Source organism: Mus caroli, unplaced genomic scaffold (assembly GCF_978045245.1).
Source record: "Mus caroli unplaced genomic scaffold, Mus_caroli_1 scaffold_16, whole genome shotgun sequence".
Taxonomy (NCBI): Eukaryota; Metazoa; Chordata; class Mammalia; order Rodentia; family Muridae; genus Mus; species Mus caroli.
The window spans coordinates 37399167-37418940 of record NW_028227271.1 but is presented as its reverse complement, the minus strand read 5'-3'; the positions used below and the strand labels follow the sequence as shown (position 1 = coordinate 37418940).

Here is a 19774-nt window from a genome sequence, read left to right as displayed (position 1 = left end):
GCTCTATTTACTAGGCCAAGATGAAGCTCTCCTGAGACTTCACTTAGGAAACCACTGAGAATATGTATCATCCCAACGTGATCATCTGCAAGGAATTCTCGTGCTTCACCCAGTTTTAGAAAATGTAGGTTAGATTCCCCCCACCACCTGGCGACTACAGATTAACTTAACTGGGAGCACGGACCATCAGGCAGCCCAGCTCACCAAATGCTCCTCTACTCTGTGTAATCCAGGCATCTTCAGTTCACATCCAATTGAATGCTAACTGTATCCAAGGAGTTTTAGAGATTTCAGCTTTAATACAGACATAATTAGAAAGTGTAGTTTGGAAGACTTTAAAGAGCTCACCCTAGGAAGCATGGTAGGCTTTAGAGGTGTATAAAAAATTGTTACTTGTTTGTTTTATTTGATTCGTTTCTCTTTTCACACAGCATAAGGCACAGAGTCTTCCACACCCTAAGTTTACAACCCCAGTTTAGAGATTTGGTGGATGCATCAAAGACCTTTACAGGGGGGCAAATTGAGATTGAGGCTCAGTTCACAGTTACTGCCACAAGAGGGCAGTCTAGTTAAATAAATGTTGAGATCAAGTATTCATTGCTAATGCAAACAAAAGCACTCACTTCTGAAATAGGATCCCAATCTCTCTCTCTCTCTCTCTCTCTCTCTCTCTCTCTCTCTCTCTCTCTCTCTCTCTCTCTCTCTCTCTCTCTCTCTCTCTCTCTCACTCTCTCATATCTTTGAACAAATTCTGCCCTAGAAAGGTCGTGGGAACGATTGGGTGGTTGATTATCGAAAGCCCAGGGGTAATCAGGAATTTTCTGTTACTATGTAGATCTGGCTGCCGCAGGCCCAGTGACTCCTTTGGGCCAGTGGAAGGAGCTGTGAAATCCACATGGAATAGGTCCAGATCACCTAGGTTGACAGATATAGTACAGGACAGCCAGTTGCAGCTGGGCTTCAGCTGCGCAATTTTGTTCTGTATGTCCTTGACATTGCCTCAAATATTTGAAGGCCTGGATGTAGAGTGAGGATTTGCGTTGGTAGGGCATTGCATACACACCACCAGATGCCTGCACTTTAGAAAGTGTTACCTGGTCTAGGAAAGGGCAGAGTGGGTAGGTTGCACCCTGAGTTCCTAGTTCTGAGGGAGATGATGTGGCTCCACATAGAGGAGGGGATAGCACTTAGGAGATGGAGCTGTATTGGAGGCATGTCTATCACACAGAACTTTGGAATCTGGAGAAGAAAAGTCTAGAAGAGTGGAAGAGTAGAGTCAGGGATGACTCCTTTCTGAGTAGATGGTTGAAAATATACTTGGGAGGGAAAGCTTTGCAGACTTACTTCCAGGGGTCTTAGAGATCCTGGGACCCAGGAGCAGTCAGTCCTTCCCAATCCCCTGTGAGGTCTTAATATGCAGTGCCATGATTTGTGCTATCTGTGAACTGGCTTTATATACCAGGCTGGCCTCAAACTCACAGAATTCAGTCTGCCTCTGCCTCCCAAGTATTGGAACTAAAGGCATGTGCCACCACTGCCTAGAGAACTTTTAAAAATTATATAGCCCCTATATGTGGGGACAAGACAGATGTTTTCGTTTCTACATTTGCTAATGATAGCACTAATTTCCACACAATCCACAGCCCACAATAATGGACAAGCAGTATGGCTAGTTGGTAGATGACAGCTAAGCATGGTCTACCCTTGCTTTGGCTAAGTAAAACCAGAGTAGGAAAGAGCTGAACATGCAGCTGAGGACTCTGCTACACTGGCTTCAGTTGAAGATGACTTGTATTTTATGAAACAGTGACCACGCATCTTCCTCTCTGACAGGTTTCCAGATGCATTTGTGACCTTCAGTTCCTTCCGGGGCAGGTTCCCTGAAGTGTCTGGGTACTGTTACTGTGCTGACAGCCAGGGGCGGGAGCTGGCTGAGACAGGTAATCAGCCACACTTCTGGCAATGTGAAGGCATCAGTGTTATTCTTTGACTCTGGTGCCTAAGGCAGAAATTGCACTGGAGTTCTACATCCTTGCTAGGTTGCTATGGGTGTGAAAGAAGATACAGCTTAGCCAGCTTTCATCTGCTGCACACTGCTGAAGCTTCTGCTTGCTTGTATGGTGCCGTTGCCGGCTGAAAGAGGTGCCCACCTTGCTATGTGGCAAGTGGAAGACAGGTCATGCCATCAGACTCATTCTCTAGGTAGCTTTCCTCTGTGCTGTCAGACCAGCACAGCTACAATGGCAGCCCTGACTTTAGGAACTATTAGAGTATTATTCCAGGCATATCCAACCTATGGTCCAGGGGCTGCATCTAGCTTAGCAAACGATATGATCCTATAAAAATCACAAACATAGGTAAAATGTTGTTGCTGTTTGCATTGTTATTATATAAATGTGTTGCATGGTTTTTGAGCATGAACTTTGTAGGTGATGACAATTTGTAATGTCTAAAGGATGGATATGGCTGAACCCATTGCATAATGCTGCTTATGTAGATTCTGACCTTTGACATCTGTCAGCTCAGCTAGGTTAGAGCTTTATTTCCTGAGGAGCCAGTCCCTGAAATGCTATCTATCTACATTTGCTCAGGAGTGGAATTGTTACTGGATGAAATTTATGACACCATTTTTGCTGGCTTGGACCAGGCCTCAACCTTCACTCAAAGCACCATGTACCGGATATTGCAGAGACGATTCCTGGCCATTCAATTAGTCATCTCTGGCAGATTTCGGTGTAAGTAACTAGCTAGCAAGAGGCATGTGCTTCTACTGTGAAATCAACTGAGGTTTTGGGGTTATTTTCATCTGCATGGCTGTTACATCAAAGTAAGTTTAGGGAATTAGCTCCAAGGCAGCAAACATTCATGCAGGCTGTGAACACACACACCTTAATCACTATGAATGCCTCCTTTGCTGTGTGGTCTCTTCTAGGCCCCACTAAGTGTGAAGTAGAACAGTTTTCTGCCACCAGATTTGGTCATTCTTACATCCCGAGCTGCCACAGAGATGGTCACTACCAAACAGTACAGTGCCAGACAGAAGGGATGTGCTGGTGTGTGGATGCCCAGGGGAGAGAGGTCCCTGGCACTCGGCAGCAAGGGCAGCCTCCATCTTGCGGTAAGTTTCCTCTCAGGGATAAACATTCTGCTCTCCTGAGAGCCTGTTACTCTCTCTGTTTCTTCACATCATTCTCTCAGGAGCTCACTAATCAACTACTGACTGAAGATCCCCCAGAGGTCCTTCAAACTGTATGAGTGAAGGCAGTCTGCTGCTATTAACTTGCAGTGAGCTTTTGGTCTTGTGTCAGATATAGATACTTTCTCAGAAATCCTAAGGAATACCAGGGCACTCATAGATAACAGAAAAGAAGAGAGCTGAGTTTTCATGTCCTGTGGATGGAGTGTGCACAGGCAGCCGACACAGCACCAAGGGGAAGCTTGTTAGGTCTATTTGAAAACACTGAGGGAGGCTTCATGGGTGAGGGACAGTTGCACAGAGTGCCTGTAACAAAGGCTCTTCCTATAGGCTCTGAATCTGCAAGGATGGTAGAGACAATGTTGGAGAACAGAGCACATGTCGTGACATGAGGGAAAGGCAGGATGGAGCCAGAATGTAGCCCTTCTCATTACCCAGGCTTGGGCTTCATGCTGAAGGGTGGTGAGGCTGATATGAGGCTCATTCTGGAGAAGCCTGTTGGACTGCTTGTGGGATATATGCCTCCCAGCAGTGTGAGGGAAGGAGCTGGAGGAAGCTTTGGATGTGAGATAAAGAAAAGTGTAAGGCCTTGCATTGGAAGTATTCGAAACCACCACCCAGTTACATCAAAAACTAGCGAATATTGAACCCTGCAGACCTTGGGTGAAAATGAAGAGCCATGGCTTTCCCTTTCCGAGTCAAAGCAGGAACTGATGAATGCTTGGGTGGGTTTGGGGCTTTCACTCTTTCTCGCTGTCTGATTTAGTAGCAGCACTTAACAAATACGTCGAGGGGCTCAGTTCTCAGCATGGAAAGGGAAGTGAAGCCAAACACTCATTTCCTCAGTGCTCCTGTGATATCAACACAGTGGTCTCGCTGAGGGTCTGCTCAGCTTTATATGTTGTCAGTGCTCGAGCGCGCGTGCGTGTGTGTGTGTGTGTGCGCACACACACACACACACACACACACACACACACACACACACACCTCTACATGTTCCAGTTCTTTCCCTGTTGCTTGGTTACAGAGGGAAATTGGCTGGCTTCCTTTCTGGCATCTGTGTGAATCCAAAGGAAAGAATTATTTTTACAAGTTGAGAGTGGGGTGGTGGTTTAGAAGGTCTCCTAAGATTTGTGGATTTGTGGAAGAGGATGGAGCTTGCTTACGTCCACCTATATGAAAAAGCCAGATGATGTTTGAGTTATTCTTTCTCCCAAGGACACTTGCACAGAATGTCTTGGCCATGCAGAGTTGACTGAGTCCGTTAGGTTACCTTTTCACTAGCAAATTCACAGAAAGAACAAAGAAACACAAGGGGTGTAACAACAAGAGTGCCTGCCGGGTCAGCACTTTAGTATTATAATATAGAAAAGAAGACAATACTGGAATATGCTGTGGTTTTCAGGTTACACATCACCATAGAGAAAAATATCACTTATGTAAAGCACAGCCAGCATTGCTGGTACATGTCTCATTCTGAAAGAGACTATAAACTGGACACCAGAGGAACTAGAGAGTTGCAGGAAGAGCATATGGTGAAGCATTGAAGTCCATTGAGAGTTCCAGCAAGAGAAAGCTGGGAAGCAGAAGCCTAGCAACACAAATAGGACTTTGTTAGCAAACTGGGCTCCTAAGGCTGCCAGAACCAATCACTATACAGTGGATGTCTGCAACAGCAGAAATTTGTTCTCTCACATACCAGAATTCTCATGCTGGAATTCAGAAGTCAAGGTGGGGACAGGGCCATCCACACTCCATTTGGATATTGTGGTTGGCAGTTTCTGGGATCCCTTGGCTTCATGGCTGCATCTATCATTCTAGTCCGTGTGTCTTAACCCTCATGTGGCCTCTTTGCTGTGGCTTTTCTTACAGAGTCACCAAACATTGGATTTCTAGCCCACCCTAGTCTAGACATCATCTTAATTTGATTATGTCTACCAAGACCTTGCTTTCAATTCACATTTAGGGACACCCCCCCCCCCAGTAGAAAATGTCCTTAGGGGACACTATTCAGATCAACACAAGTGTGACTAGCTTTTCAAAAAGTGGGATGGTATCTCATAGACTTGCTGTAGAAAAGCATCAGTCTGGTTTGAGGTAGCCAAGTGGTCATGGGGACAGAAATACTCACTCTCAGAACTAGCCTCAAGGGGTAGCACAAGGGAGAAGGGAAGGCATATGTGAATACAGAAAAAGCATGGTCCAGGTGGCAATGGCCCACGTTTTTATTCCCAGCATCTGGGAGGCAGAAGTACGTGGATCTCTGAGTTCCAGGTCAGCCTTGTCTACAGAGTTCTAGGACAGCCAAGGCTACCCAGAAAAACAAAACAAAACAAAACAGAACAAACAAACAAACTAACTAACAGAAAGGCAAATGGTCCACAATGTAGGGTGAAACTTTGAAATCTTCTTACCAGAGGCATGTGGACATGGTGGAGGAAGGGTCCGGAGGACTACTTGTTCCACTAACTATGTTTTTAACTGTTTCATGCAGCTGCAGATCAGTCATGTGCCTTGGAAAGGCAGCAGGCCTTGTCTAGGCTCTACTTTGAAACCCCAGACTACTTCAGTCCGCAGGACCTTTTGTCTTCAGAGGACAGGCTCGCCCCTGTGAGTGGTGTCAGATCGGACACATCCTGCCCACCCAGAATCAAGGAACTCTTTGTTGACTCTGGACTCCTGCGTTCAATAGCTGTGGAGCACTACCAACGGCTTTCTGAATCCAGAAGTCTACTAAGAGAAGCCATCAGAGCAGTTTTCCCCTCCCGGGAGCTGGCAGGGCTTGCCCTTCAGTTCACCACCAACCCCAAGCGACTCCAGCAGAACCTGTTTGGAGGGACATTTTTGGCGAATGCTGCCCAGTTTAACTTGTCAGGAGCCCTTGGTACAAGAAGCACATTTAACTTCAGTCAGTTTTTCCAGCAGTTTGGTCTCCCGGGCTTCCTGAATGGAGACAGAGTTACTACTCTTGCCAAACTACTCCCTGTGAGATTGGACTCCAGTTCTACCCCAGAAACTCTCCGTGTGTCTGAGAAGACAGTTGCTATGAATAAACCAGTTGTGGGTAACTTTGGCTTCAAAGTCAACCTACAAGAGAACCAAGACGCCTTAAAATTTCTTGTTTCTCTCCTGGAACTTCCAGAATTTCTTGTCTTCTTGCAGCGTGCTGTTTCTGTGCCGGAAGATATAGCGAGGGATTTAGGAGATGTGATGGAAATGGTGTTCAGTGCGCAAGCCTGTAAACAGACGCCTGGGAAGTTCTTTGTCCCATCATGCACTGCTGGAGGAAGCTATGAGGATATACAGTGCTATGCTGGAGAATGCTGGTGTGTAGATTCCCGAGGCAAAGAACTTGATGGCTCGAGAGTCAGAGGTGGTCGCCCAAGATGTCCCACCAAGTGTGAAAAGCAGAGAGCTCAGATGCAAAGCCTCGCAAGCGCTCAGCCCGCCGGCTCCAGCTTTTTTGTTCCTACTTGTACTAGAGAGGGATATTTTCTGCCTGCCCAGTGCTTCCACTCAGAATGTTACTGTGTTGATGCTGAAGGCCAGGTTATTCCTGGAACTCAAAGTACAGTTGGAGAAGCCAAGCAGTGTAAGTCTGCTGGGTATTTAACTTAAAGATTCTTGTGTTTTTGTTTAGACTAGAACTTGATACATTGTAAGAAACTGAGTTTGCTCATGACTAAAGAGCAAACTTTAGTTAACAGGAAAGGTACTTTAGCTAAAAATTATCCACAGAAAACTGGACAGTATTAGCCATTATAATGAGCAAATAAAGATATTTGCTTGTTATTAAGAAAGTGCACATACATACCTGGGCTGGGAAGATGACTCAGCTGATAAAGTGCCTACTGCACAAGCATATGGATCTGAGGTTGCATCCACCTTAAATCTCATCTAACCATGTGCATTTGTAACGCCAGTGCTGTGCTCAGGGGAATGGCAGAAACAGGTAGAGCTGGAGCTTACTGGCCAGCCAGGCTGTCTTAATTGGAAAGCTCCAGGCTTAGTGAAAGATCCTGTCTAAAACAGTAAGATATAGAGTGACTGAGGAAGACATCAGCCTCTGCCCTCCACATATTCACATACCTGCTGAAACACACACATACACAAATATATAACATACATGTATCGGAATGTGCCACATAAACAGTTCTGTGGTACTGGCCATGATGGTAACTGGGGTAGTCACCAGATTGGATGCCTGCCATTCATTCATTTAGACCTTTAAGGTTGCTCAGACTGGCAGTCAAGCAGTCACTTTGATCTTTCTGTCTTAAACAATTTATTAAATATCTGACCCTTGTTCTCCACCAGGTCCCAGTGTCTGCCAATTACAGGCTGAACAAGCTTTCCTTGGGGTAGTAGGGGTTCTGCTCTCGAACTCCAGCATGGTGCCCTCCATCTCCAGTGTCTACATCCCTCAGTGCAGTGCCAGTGGCCAGTGGAGGCATGTGCAGTGTGATGGGCCCCATGAGCAAGTCTTTGAGTGGTATGAACGATGGAAGACTCAGAACAGTGATGGCCAGGAACTGACCCCAGCCACACTGCTAATGAAGATCATGAGCTACAGAGAAGTAGCTTCCAGAAACTTCAGCCTCTTTCTTCAAAGTCTCTATGATGCTGGCCAGCAAAGAATCTTTCCAGTGCTAGCACAGTACCCATCTCTTCAAGATGTTCCACAGGTAGTGTTGGAGGGAGCCACAACTCCGCCTGGGGAGAACATTTTTCTGGATCCATACATCTTTTGGCAGATCCTAAATGGTCAGCTCAGCCAATACCCAGGTCCCTACTCAGACTTTAACATGCCTTTGGAACACTTCAACCTCAGGAGCTGTTGGTGTGTGGATGAGGCTGGTCAGAAACTGGATGGTACTCAGACCAAGCCAGGAGAGATCCCAGCATGTGAGTTAACTCATGTAGAGTCCCAATTTCATGTTTGCTTTCTAGTGGGAAAACCTTGGTAAAACCAGGGCATTTCTGGGAGTCATCTCAACATGTATCTGTCCATTCATCCTTCAGTCCATTCACACCTATCTACCCAAGCACCCATCTAACTATCAATTTGTCCATCCATCCATCCACCTACCCACCCACCTACCTTTCTATATCTGTCCATCCAAGAGATAGGTGATCCAGATCAGTATTTGTAAAATGAGACTGTCTAGCAATTCTGAAAAAAACTGTCTAGTGAAGAACTTGCTCAACTATTATGACTTCTGCAGGCCTCAGTTTCTCCTCTATATTTCCGTGTCAACGTTAGTTTTAATTGTCCATTTGGGGAGTTATCTGGGAAGACAATCTCACTTGAGAAAATCTGTAGACCATATTGGCCCATCGATCTGTCTTTGCAAGTATTTACTTGATTACTAATCGGTATAGTATGGCCCAGCCCACTGTAGACAGTACCATTCCCTTGGCAAGTAACACTAAACTATTAGAAAGCTAGCTAAGCATAAGGTGCTTGGTATCTAGCAAACAAAATCCTCCACGGCTTCTGTTGCATCTCTTTGGCTCTGAAGGAAGTTCTTTGGTCTGAGGCAATGCCATGTGAAATATCTGGGCTTCCTTCATGTTCCTCTTTTTAACTTCCTCCAATGATGGGCTGCGGCCTAAAATGGTAACCAGTTTAACCCTTTCTTCCTTATGTTGTTCTTTGGTGAAGAGAGTGTGGTAGCAGAAATGAAACTTGGACTTGTGGGACTAAGGGTCTTCTTAGATGTTACCCAGATTAAGTTAGATCCTATGAATATACTCAAAATGAGTCTGGCATGGTGTGGACATTGCATATAACCAGTCTTCTGCAGGTTTCCCTGTGCATTGCTGAATGAATGAGGTCCAAGAAGACAAAGCAAAGAGACCTGGACTTGGTACTGATTCTACCTATGCTTTTTTGTATTATCCTAGGTCCTGGCCCATGTGAGGAAGTGAAACTTCGTGTCCTGAAATTTATTAAGGAAACAGAAGAGATTGTCTCAGCCTCCAATGCTTCTTCATTTCCACTGGGAGAGAGTTTCTTAGTGGCCAAGGGAATCCAGCTGACCAGTGAGGACCTTGACCTTCCTCCCCTCTTCCCATCCCGGGATGCTCTCTCTGAGAAGTTTCTACGTGGGGGTGAATATGCCATTCGTTTGGCTGCTCAGTCCAGTGAGTGTTGCACTGAAGATTCTCTCAGCATCTCTTTGGGGGAAGCAATAGCTTGCATCTGGCTTTCCAGGACTTCATTTGGCTTCCATGAGCTGCCAGGTTCCTGGAATGGCAGAGTCGTTCTGTGACTCTAGCCAAAGCTTTACATAAAGGATTCATGATCTTCAGCAAAGCCCATGTGGGGCTTTACATTGTGTACCCCAGATGGCACGTGCAGTCCACGCAAAACCTTAGTCTTGGTAAAAGGTCCCATGTGCTCTTAACCCTTGACCTGTTTTAAAGTTACCTCTCACTCCCACGTCTACAGGGAAGGAGAAGGAACATGGCCCTCTTTACTGAGAACCCATTGCTCCTTTGAGCTCAGGGAATTCTGAGAGCAGGTCCCAAAGGTTTGTATCACAGTCCTCTGGTTTAGCAACAACCACACAGTGTTTTAACCTAGCCCATGACCAGGTAACTTGCATGCCAAATACATAATTGGGCCATTGTGTTAATTCTGTTAACAGTTCAGAAGAACAAAGATATAATACTACCCATGATTCCTTACACAGAGAAGTTGAGCCCTGCCTTAGTCACTTGCCCAGGTTTACTCCTCTATTTGCTGTGGAAACTGGGTCAGGAAGTCTAGTAGTCTAGCTCATACAGTTAGTGTCCAGTGCCCTGTCCACCGAATATGGAGTCAGTGCGGAGACCTAGCTCAACTGAGTGGTGTCCTTCCTCTGCCTACAGCCTACTCTTGCAAGAGGCTCTGACCTGATGAGTTTTCACTGACCCCACCTCAACAGAATCTGAGATTCATCTCTCTGAGCCTTGTCTGAGCCCCCATCCTTCTCAGTTGTCTCTGGGGTTCTGGGCTGCACCTCCCTTGCCTGAAAACTTTTATGTGGCATCAGAGTGAATTCCCTTCAACAAGCTGGAACCTCCCTGTCTTCCCTAGTGGTACCTGCTGCTGGCTTCCCTAGTGGTACCTGCTGCTGGCTTCCCTAGTGGTACCTGCTGCTGGCTTGGGAATGGTATCTTTCTTCTCTCAGAGGATCTCACAAGTCAGTCTGTTGCTGCCACTCTCCCTCATGCCAACATCTCATGCCTTCCTCACCTTCCTTTACACTGTGCCCTGCTCATCTCTCACACTGCTGCTCTTTCTCTCTCCTTCAGGAGCCTGGGAGCTTCTCCTTTTCAAAGGAAAGCAGTTATTTAAATCCTGGGCCTGGGTTGAGTCTGATATACTCAGGAGGAGAAATGGTTCTGCCACTCCTGTAGTTTGGATCACTTTGATCAGCACAAAATGCAGAGGAGCTGCTGCTGCTGCCATAAATTATCTCTATGTGACATGGTGACATTTTTCTTTAGCAGAGACCAGTCTCAGGAAGCTCAGAAAGTCGTTCCCCCCACCCCCGTTAGTTTCATACTCTGGCTCTGCAGGCCTTACGCTAAAAAGAGGAAGACTCTAGAAACAGGTAGTCAAACTGTTCTTTGCCTGGAAGTTTGGGGATTTTGGTCCCAGAACAAGGCAAGATTAGGGGGCCACAAAGCACATTTGGCTGGTAGAACAGGGTGACTATAAAATGATGAGCCAGGAAGGGATATAGGCGGCAACACAATGCATGTCATCTGCCACCGATTTTATTATAGTATAAAACGTACCCTGGTCAGCACTGACTACATTTTACTAATGAGCAAGCACTGCATCAGGGAGGTAGAGTAAGCTTCTCCTGATCATACAGCCAAGAGGAATGGTACCAGGATTCACATAGAAACTTACCAGCATTGATAGCTCCATGCACAACACCAGGCTGCTTCAAATGTACATCCTGTCTGTCTGCTGCACGTCTGTCTCTTCCCGGAACCATGAAGACTATTTGAGATATGCAACAGGTTGGGAGGAACTTCCCAAGCATGCAAAAAACTACAAAGGCTACACACAAGAGGGGGTAATTCTCTGGGTACCCAGGAAAGGCCACAACCTGGTTATTTGCACTAGAAAGGTTAGAAGCCAGACAGGGAAAGTGGTTGGGAGAGAAATCACAGCACTGTTGGAGGGTGGCAGGAACCTAGGGTGAGAAACTGGGAGACCCAGACTCAGTGGCTTTAGGCTCTGGCCACTACTTACTTTTCTTTGCCCCTCCTCTTATGCATGTATACATGGCAACATTTACTTCAAACTCGTCTCTTTCTTCTCCCTTTCTTTCCTTCAATTGCTCCTTTTTTCCTACTTGTATATATATTAGGGCCTTATATATATTAGGTAAACCCTATTCCACTGAGCCACACACCCAGTTCTTTTTACAATTAAAAACAAACAAACAAAATTTGAGATTGTATTTTATTAACTTTCCCATACTGCCCTTGAGTTCACTCTAGCATAGCTCTGGCTGGCCTCCAACTCATGATCCTCTTGCCTTTGTTATCCTAGCAGCTAGGATTACAAGTGTGTACCATCATGCTTGATCAATTCTTTCTTCAGCATACATTATGAGCCAGGTTCTGTTTTTTTTTTTGCATGTAAAATAAGCATGAATATCTGTACCAAGGATCCTAAATGTGATCTCAGAAGAGGAACACACATACTAACTAGATCAGTACAGGTGTGATGTACTGAATGGTGGTAAATGCTGAGCAGAGGAGCCATGCGAGGATAGGAGAGATGCAGTGTGTCAGTTTCTGTGGTCAAAGCCTGCCCTCCATGTCTTCTTGTGAGATCTTGGCCGAGTAGTCATCTGTTGGCCTCAGTTTTGCCACTGGTCAGATGGGATGCTGATACCTCATAGGGCCATGGGAAGGGATTAGTTAGTCCTTTCCGGATCATGTCCAGTCAGCAGCTCTGAAAGGCCACATGTATCCCCAGATAACTAAGGATGGAACCCAACACAAAACCATAAGGCTACTCAAAGCATTATGAGACACATGTGACTTTAATATTTGTAACTCAAGTGTGTAGTTCTTGAGACTGAACTTTGTAGATGACAATCTAGTGTCCCAGTGTCAAAAGGTTGACACACTTGGTAAACAGCATACTTTTAGATGCTGATGATTCTTTTCTAGAGTAAAGTGAATCCCAAGGACGTGAAGTCATTTACCAGCCTAATCAACTCTCTATGAAATTACCACGCAGAGTAGTAGCGAATTCATTGCAGCCTAGAGTTCATTTTCACAGGATGATCTTCTGAGTGTCTACTGGCTACCCAAGAGGAACACTTGTCAGGTTATAAGAAGGCTGTTTTATATGGGTACGAGGGTATGTTCAGAGGCATTCTCAGTGCATCTCAGGACAGAGCCCACAAGGCAGCTATCATACTGTGCTTTTTTCTCTCTGTGGCTCTAGCCTTGACTTTCTATCAGAGTCTCCGTGCTTCCTTGGGAAAGTCCGATGGAGCAGCCAGTCTTCTGTGGTCAGGGCCCTACATGCCACAATGCAATATGATAGGAGGCTGGGAACCTGTGCAGTGCCATGCTGGGACAGGTAAGGAGACTTTGGGAGGGCAAATGAATATTTAGAGGAAAGATCCCATCAGTGGGAGGCAAGTGGTCCAGATTATTGACCTTCTTTAGCAACTTGGACAAACCCTTGCCTTCTCAACTACTAGCTATTTCCCCTGTGTTAGGGAAGCAGGGGCCTTCACCTTGAAAGTGAAATTCTCATTTGCTGGAAATACTAGATGCTAAGTCCTATGATAGTGGACAGCGTAAGGCAGGGGGCTAGGCCAGACAGGCTACCTTGGCGGCATTGCTATGAACGCAAAACAAGTTTTGGGAAAGTCCCCAGCATCTTCCTGCACTTATAGTTTATGGCTCTTTTCCAGGCGAGTGTTGGTGTGTGGATGGATGGGGAGAGTTCATTCCAGGCTCGCTGATGCCACGCTTCTCACAGATGCCCCAGTGTAAGTAAAGCCCATGGGAGTTTTCTTTCTTTTTTTTTTTTTCTTGTTTTTAATGCTTTACTTCGGAAAATAAATCTGAAAGCTATAGCAAAAAGGTCAATTACTTTTTTTTTTTTTACATATTTTCCTCAATTACATTTCCAATACTATCCCAAAAGTCCCCCATAACGCCCCCCACTTCCCTACCCACCCATTCCCATTCTTTTGGCCCTGGCATTCCCCTATATTGGGGCATATAAAGTTTGCAAGTCCAATGGGCCTCTCTTTCCATTGATGGCCGACTAGGCCATCTTTCGATACATATGCAGCTAGAGACAAGAGCTCCAGGGTTCTGGTTAGTACATCATGTTGTTCCAACAATAGGGTTGCAGATCGCTTTAGCTCCTTGGGTACTTTCTCTAGCTTCTCCATTGGGAGCCCTGTGATACATCCAATAGCTGACTGTGAACATCCACTCCTGTGTTTGCTAGGCCCCGGCATCGTCTCACAAGAGACAGCTATATTTGGGTCCTTTCAGCAAAATCTTGCTAGTGTATGCAATGGTGTCAGCGTTTAGAAGCTGATTATGGGACGGATCCCTGGATACAGCAGTCTCTAAATGGTCCATCCTTTCATCACAGCTACGAACTTTGTCTCTGTAACTCCTTCCCTGGGTGTTTTGTTCCCAATTCTAAGAAGGTGCACAGTGTCCACACTTTGGTCTTCATTCTTCTTGAGTTTCATGCGTTTAGCAAATTGTATCTTATATCTTGGGTATCCTAAGTTTTGGGCTAATATCCACTTATCAATGAATACATATTGTGTGAGTTCTTTTGTGATTGTGTTACTTCACTCAAGATGATGCCCTCCAGGTCCATCCATTTGGCTAGGAATTTCATAAATTCATTCTTTTTAATAGCTGAGTAGTACTCCATTGTGTAAATGTACCATAATTTCTGTATCCATTCCTCTGTTGAGGGACATCTGGGTTCTTTCCAGCTTCTGGCTATTATAAATAGGGCTGCTATGAACATAGTGGAGCATGTGTCCTTTTTACCGGTTGGGACATCTTCTGGATATATGCCCAGGAGAGGTATTGCTGGATCCTCCGGTAGTACTATGTCCAATTTTCTGAGGAACCGCCAGACTGATTTCCAGAGTGGTTGTACAAGCTTGCAATCCCACCAACAATCTAACCTCTAGAATGGAGTCATTGATCCTGGACCCAGCTTGGTCATGCAACTGAGAGGGACTCTAGGGTCTAGCCCTTCAGACCAGTTTCTGAGAATACCTTGGACACATTGTTTTAAGTCCCCAGGTCTGGAGCTCAGGATGACTTTAGGCCTTCCATTGTGGTACTCTCTCTGAGGGTATATCAGTATGAGCCAAAACTGGTGACAGAGATTGGCTCTAACCCCTGTGTCCTGGCTCCTGGCAGCTCCAACTATAATTATATGACTATTTCATGTGTATTCTGGCAGCCTAGCCTCTCACTGAGGGTCAACCCTGGATCATCAATGGCCCACTTGACACCTCAAAGCCAACAATATACCCCACATCTGTCCCTGAACTTCAGCCTGCTTTCCCTGAGGTTGGAGCTTTGTGGAACACAAACCTACTGGTCTGAAGTCTGTCATTAGCTAAGGCTGTCCACCTCCTCTTAGCTTTACAGCCACTTGTTCAGAGGCCCTCTCATCCACAGGCCCCACAAACTGTGAGCTATCCAGAGCCAGTGGGTTGATTTCTGCATGGAAACAGGCTGGACCCCAAAGAAATCCAGGCCCGGGAGATCTGTTCACACCAGTCTGCCTCCAGGTAAGCCTCTGTGTATTCAGGAAGGATCCAAGAGGGAAAGGTGGCACTGACAGTGGCCTCCTCTGGCTGAGGGTAGACTTTGAAGAGTTCTGGTTTATTCTCCTTAGCATAAAACTTACAGGGAGTCATGGCTGTCCTGATTCTTCGAGACATGGCTGTGGGCCACTGGATAGTTTGCTTAACTTCCTAGTCCCAGTTATGTTTGGTTTTAAACAAAGGCCTGGGAAGCATTCTTCTTTTATCTAGTTCTTGGATTATCTTGAGACTCCGAGGACAAATCCATCACCAAAAGCCTTTAAAGTCTGATTAGTACATGTTTCCCTATGCCACCACGCTGGGTCCATTGGTTCACAACTTAAAAGAAGGTATCACCCTTGTGGCTCCGAGCTCCTCTGCTGGCAGTTCACTGACTTGCTAACATAAAACCTCCAGGGAATGAATTTGTGTTACTTATCAAGTGAATAACATCCTCATGTCTGTACTTTCTCCCTACAAATGGGTTGGTGATCCTGCCACTTGCCCTAGTTAGCTCCCAGGAACTTTGTGAATAGCAGATGAAACTGGCAGTGTAGAAACTCACGGAGGCATGTGCTCCTCGTAGTAACTGGTAGAGAAATTTGCCAACACAGTTCAGTCTTTTATATTGGTTGACAAATCACCTTTCCCTAGAGACAAGCCTGCCCAATGTCCTTGGTATGGCTGTTCTCTGGAGAAAGGAGATGCAGGGCTGTACCTTCTGAGGACAGGGAGGATGAGTCTGGCATGTGACCCAGGGGTTCACAGCTTGTATAGCTTCCTGCCAGCTATGATACTGATAAACAACAGCCAAGACCCTCACTACTCAAACTGCTATCTGTATCTCTGGCCTCCCTTTACCTCCAAAGATTGGTAGCTGACAGCTAGACTCAATTTGGGTCTCAATCAATGAAGAGTGATATTCTCAATTTTGACTTTCTCTCATAAAGTTCCCTCAGAACTTCACTTGAGTTTGAATATTACCTCTGCAACTGACCAGTTGTGTGGCCAGGGACTGACATCTGATCCCTCTTTCTCTATGTAGAATGATGAGGGCAGCAGATTCCGCCCACTCCCTTTCTGAGTGCTTGTGGATTCTGTGACTCAATGGGGGTGAAGGTGTTTGTGAGCATCCTAGAAATGTTGGGTAAATCTCATTGTTTTCAGACGAGCTGTAGCATAGCACAAAGCTAACAAGTATCAGGTAATAAGGGCAGCACTCAACACACTCAGATTGAGCTCAGGGCTTTGTGTTGCAGAAGTAGGACAGGGGACTTAATTGCCAAAGGAGTTCCTAGAGTGAGTTATTGTATAAAGTGCTTGCCTTACATACACAAAGACCTTTTCTTCATCCCCAGAACCCATCTAGCCAAAGCTGAACATATAGTACTATACTTATAACACTAGTTATAAGCAGATAAGCAGATACCCAGGGTCTCTGGTCAGCTAGCCTAACCTACTTGGTGAGTTCTAGGTCAATGTATAATCTAAAATAGTAGGTGAACGGTTCTTGAGGAACAACAACTGAGGCTGTTTTTTGACCTCCATGCACACACAAATACATCTTATGCATATCTACACTCATGTACACACATGCACACACACACACACACACACACACACACAGAGAGAGAGAGAGAGAGAAAGAGAGAGAGAGAGAGAGAGAGAGAGAGAGAGAGAGAGAAAGAGAAGCAATCTAGCTCCAGTTTCCTGGCCTTTAGGTGGGGAAACTAAGGCCTAGATTGTTGAATTATCAGGCTATAAGCCCTGCTGACACAGGACAGGTCAGGAGAGGATGAACCAACATGGATAGCTCCTGCTTATGGGTCCCCAACAATAGGTGGGGGTTGGCTAACCATCATAGGGCATACCTGCATTACTAATTACAGGTACTTAGGGCTTTTTATGTGTTCCATATTAGAAGTCCTTCTCAGAATTTGTGGAGCTGGTTCTGGTCAGTGTGGAGTTAGATAGTGTGGGCATGCTGCAGCTCTGCTACTGTCTAGCTCTGGGACATTGCTCCACCCCTCCCATCTCATAAGACTCAGTTTCATCTGATCTCAAATGGCACAACTTTTCCTTGCTTGGTGGCCAACATTCCAGAGAGTGAGACAGTGACCTCTTCATGGTCAACTTTCTTTGTCTGGAGAAATTGTCACCACTTGTTTATGAAGGAATATTCTTGAAAGACCTTCTTCTAGCAATAAGTGAGAGGCAAAACCTGGCTTATACTGAAAGGAAGGACCATGGTTGTATTGCAGACGGGAGAGTATGTCAGGCAGCAGACATCAGGGACAGGAACATGGTGTGTGGATCCAGCCTCAGGAGAAGGGATGCCAGCGAACACAAATGGCAGTGCTCAGTGTGAGTAACCATTTCTCCTCCTTGTTGCCCTAAAGCCTCCCAGGTGAGTACTGGTCACAGTCTCAGCTCTGCCACCCCCACAGCTAGGACACAGCTCCTGATCCAAATGTGACCCGGTTTTTCCCATCTAGAGCACAGGCACTCTTCCTACCATGAAGCGTCTCAGAAAAATCAGCGTGGCCAGGAGTCTGCTATGCTCTATAGCCAAGAATCACTAGCGGCTATCATTATCCAGCATCTGTCCCTGTCTACAGAGGCACTGGCACTTTGAGGGACACTGGCTGTGCAGCTCTGAGGCACTACATGCTCTGCCTGGCTCTATAGCTCAGTGTCATGTGCTCATGTTCCCAAGACCAACCCTGGGCTCTTTACCATGGCTCAGGGTTCCCACATTAGACCCCTGTGCATGTGGCCTTTTGGAGTCCTCTCACACTGTTATTGCTTGCACCTGAGATCTTGTAGCTAACTGTAGTTAGCACTTAAAGAGAGGGCATGTTCCCAGACTTTTGTTCAGTGTGACCCAAATGCCTAGAAGTTATCTACCTTTCCCCACGCTTCTTTAACTGATTCTCGCAGACCTCCAGCAGTGTGCTGGAAGGCTTCACAGGGTTCTGGTTGCTGATTCAGGACTGCCCCACGGCTCCATATTGCACCCTTCTCACCCTTCTCTCCAGTGGCTCATCTCTGAAATCTCCTGAGAGGGTCTGAGGCCTTCCAGGGTAGGCAATGGGAGAAACAGAGCACAGGTACTTTACAAGCAGCTGCCTCATAGGGCAGGGGTAGCAGGAAGGTGTGTGACAGCTGCTCCTGGGCTGGGACCAAGAGCAGGGCATGATCTCCTTTACTTGCCTCTGGACAGGTCCTGGCCTCTGTGATGTCCTCAAGAGCAGAGCCCTGTCCAGGAAAGTGGGCCTTGGCTACTCTCCAGTCTGTGAGGCACTGGATGGAGCCTTCTCCCCAGTGCAATGTGACTTGGCCCAGGGCAGTTGTTGGTGTGTCCTGGGCAATGGAGAGGAAGTGCCAGGGACCCGTGTGGTAGGCACCCAGCCTGCCTGTGAAAGTAAGTCTTGAACTGCTGGAGGTACTGTAGGCCGAAAGCCTCAAGCTGTCCTAGGGGGTCTCTGAGACCCTGTGCTGATGGAACGAGAGTGGGCAGGATACTAAGACAATTGATTGATGTGGTGGGGAAACTAGTGTGTGCACTTCCAAAAATCATAGCCTGGCCTGGAAAGTGAGAAGAGCCCCAGGAATCTATTGTGGTAGCTCAGTAGAGTCTGGCCTGGTTTTCTCTATTGTCCCCCATCATGTGAAGCATAATCTTTATTTATAATTCAGGATGTTACTTGAATATCAAGTACTGACTTATCCATCACATGAGCACATGTAAAAATAAGAAAATGTATTATTATATTTTATAATAAACTCAATAAAATCCTGCCTTGGAGGCAATGCCTGTGAGCCCAGCACACCCTGGCAGGTGGATCACCAGTTTGAGTCCCATTTGGGTGACAAAAAAAAAAAAAAGCAGTGCTGTACCTAAAACAAAATAAAACCCAACCAAACGAAACCAAAATACAAAAAAACAAAAACAAAAACAAAACAAAACAAAACAAACAACAACAAAAAAACCCCAACCTCTCACCCCTACCCCAAAAAAACCCCCAAATCAATGTTCTAGCTAAGGACACAAAGCTAAGAGCTTAACAGTCACCTTGATGACTAAGGTGTCCTTCGGCTCTGGGCTGTGGGTCTATACTAGGAATCTTTGGAGAGTCAAAGTTCTCGCCAGACCCACAAGCCCATCTGTATCTCATACAGGGGCAGACTGCTTGGAAAATATCCTGAAAGGAGGTGACATCTTCATACCCCTGCAGGAATAGGAGGACTTTGGGGAACTCTTAGTGACTGAGTATAGATGGGGACTAGAAACTGCCCAAGTTATCAGAGAATCCCGAAGTGCTCTGGGAATCTAGCTCTTGATTAGGAGCTAGGAAACACTGCTCATTCAAACCCAGCGGAGGGGAGCAAACTTGGAACCTTCATGTCATGAGGCCTGAAGTTGGCCAGACTCAGTTCTGAGTGTTAAAGTGGGAGTTGTAGTGGACAACAGCTGGACTGTGAGCCCTGAGGTACAGAGGATGGTGGTCCCTGTATTTGTAATATAGCTGGAGGTGCTGCTGTAAGACTCACCTTTTCTGCCTGTCTGGTGAAACCAAGAGACAGTGGACTTATACAGTGAGAAGTCATAGAAGGAGGGGGAAGAACTAGGCCCTGACAGAGCAGGACACAATGAGAAAAGGCCTGGGGAACAATCAAGGGAAGCAGAAAGGTAGGCAGAGCTGGGTTTAAGTCTGGGAGGTACCCATGCCTCTTCTCCATC

General features: G+C 46.1%; 1 protein-coding gene across 1 annotated transcript in view; it reads left to right on the top strand.

Moving 5' to 3' along the window:
• The window catches only part of Tg (thyroglobulin), a 180168-nt gene that overhangs the window by 5192 nt on the left and 155202 nt on the right, over positions 1–19774 (top strand). The window contains 11 exon segments of the mRNA XM_021183215.2: positions 1834–1940; positions 2592–2735; positions 2933–3118; positions 5691–6788; positions 7514–8101; positions 9104–9343; positions 12666–12803; positions 13144–13221; positions 14903–15015; positions 17292–17394; positions 18254–18454. Coding sequence (XP_021038874.2) covers positions 1834–1940; positions 2592–2735; positions 2933–3118; positions 5691–6788; positions 7514–8101; positions 9104–9343; positions 12666–12803; positions 13144–13221; positions 14903–15015; positions 17292–17394; positions 18254–18454 — 2996 coding nt within the window.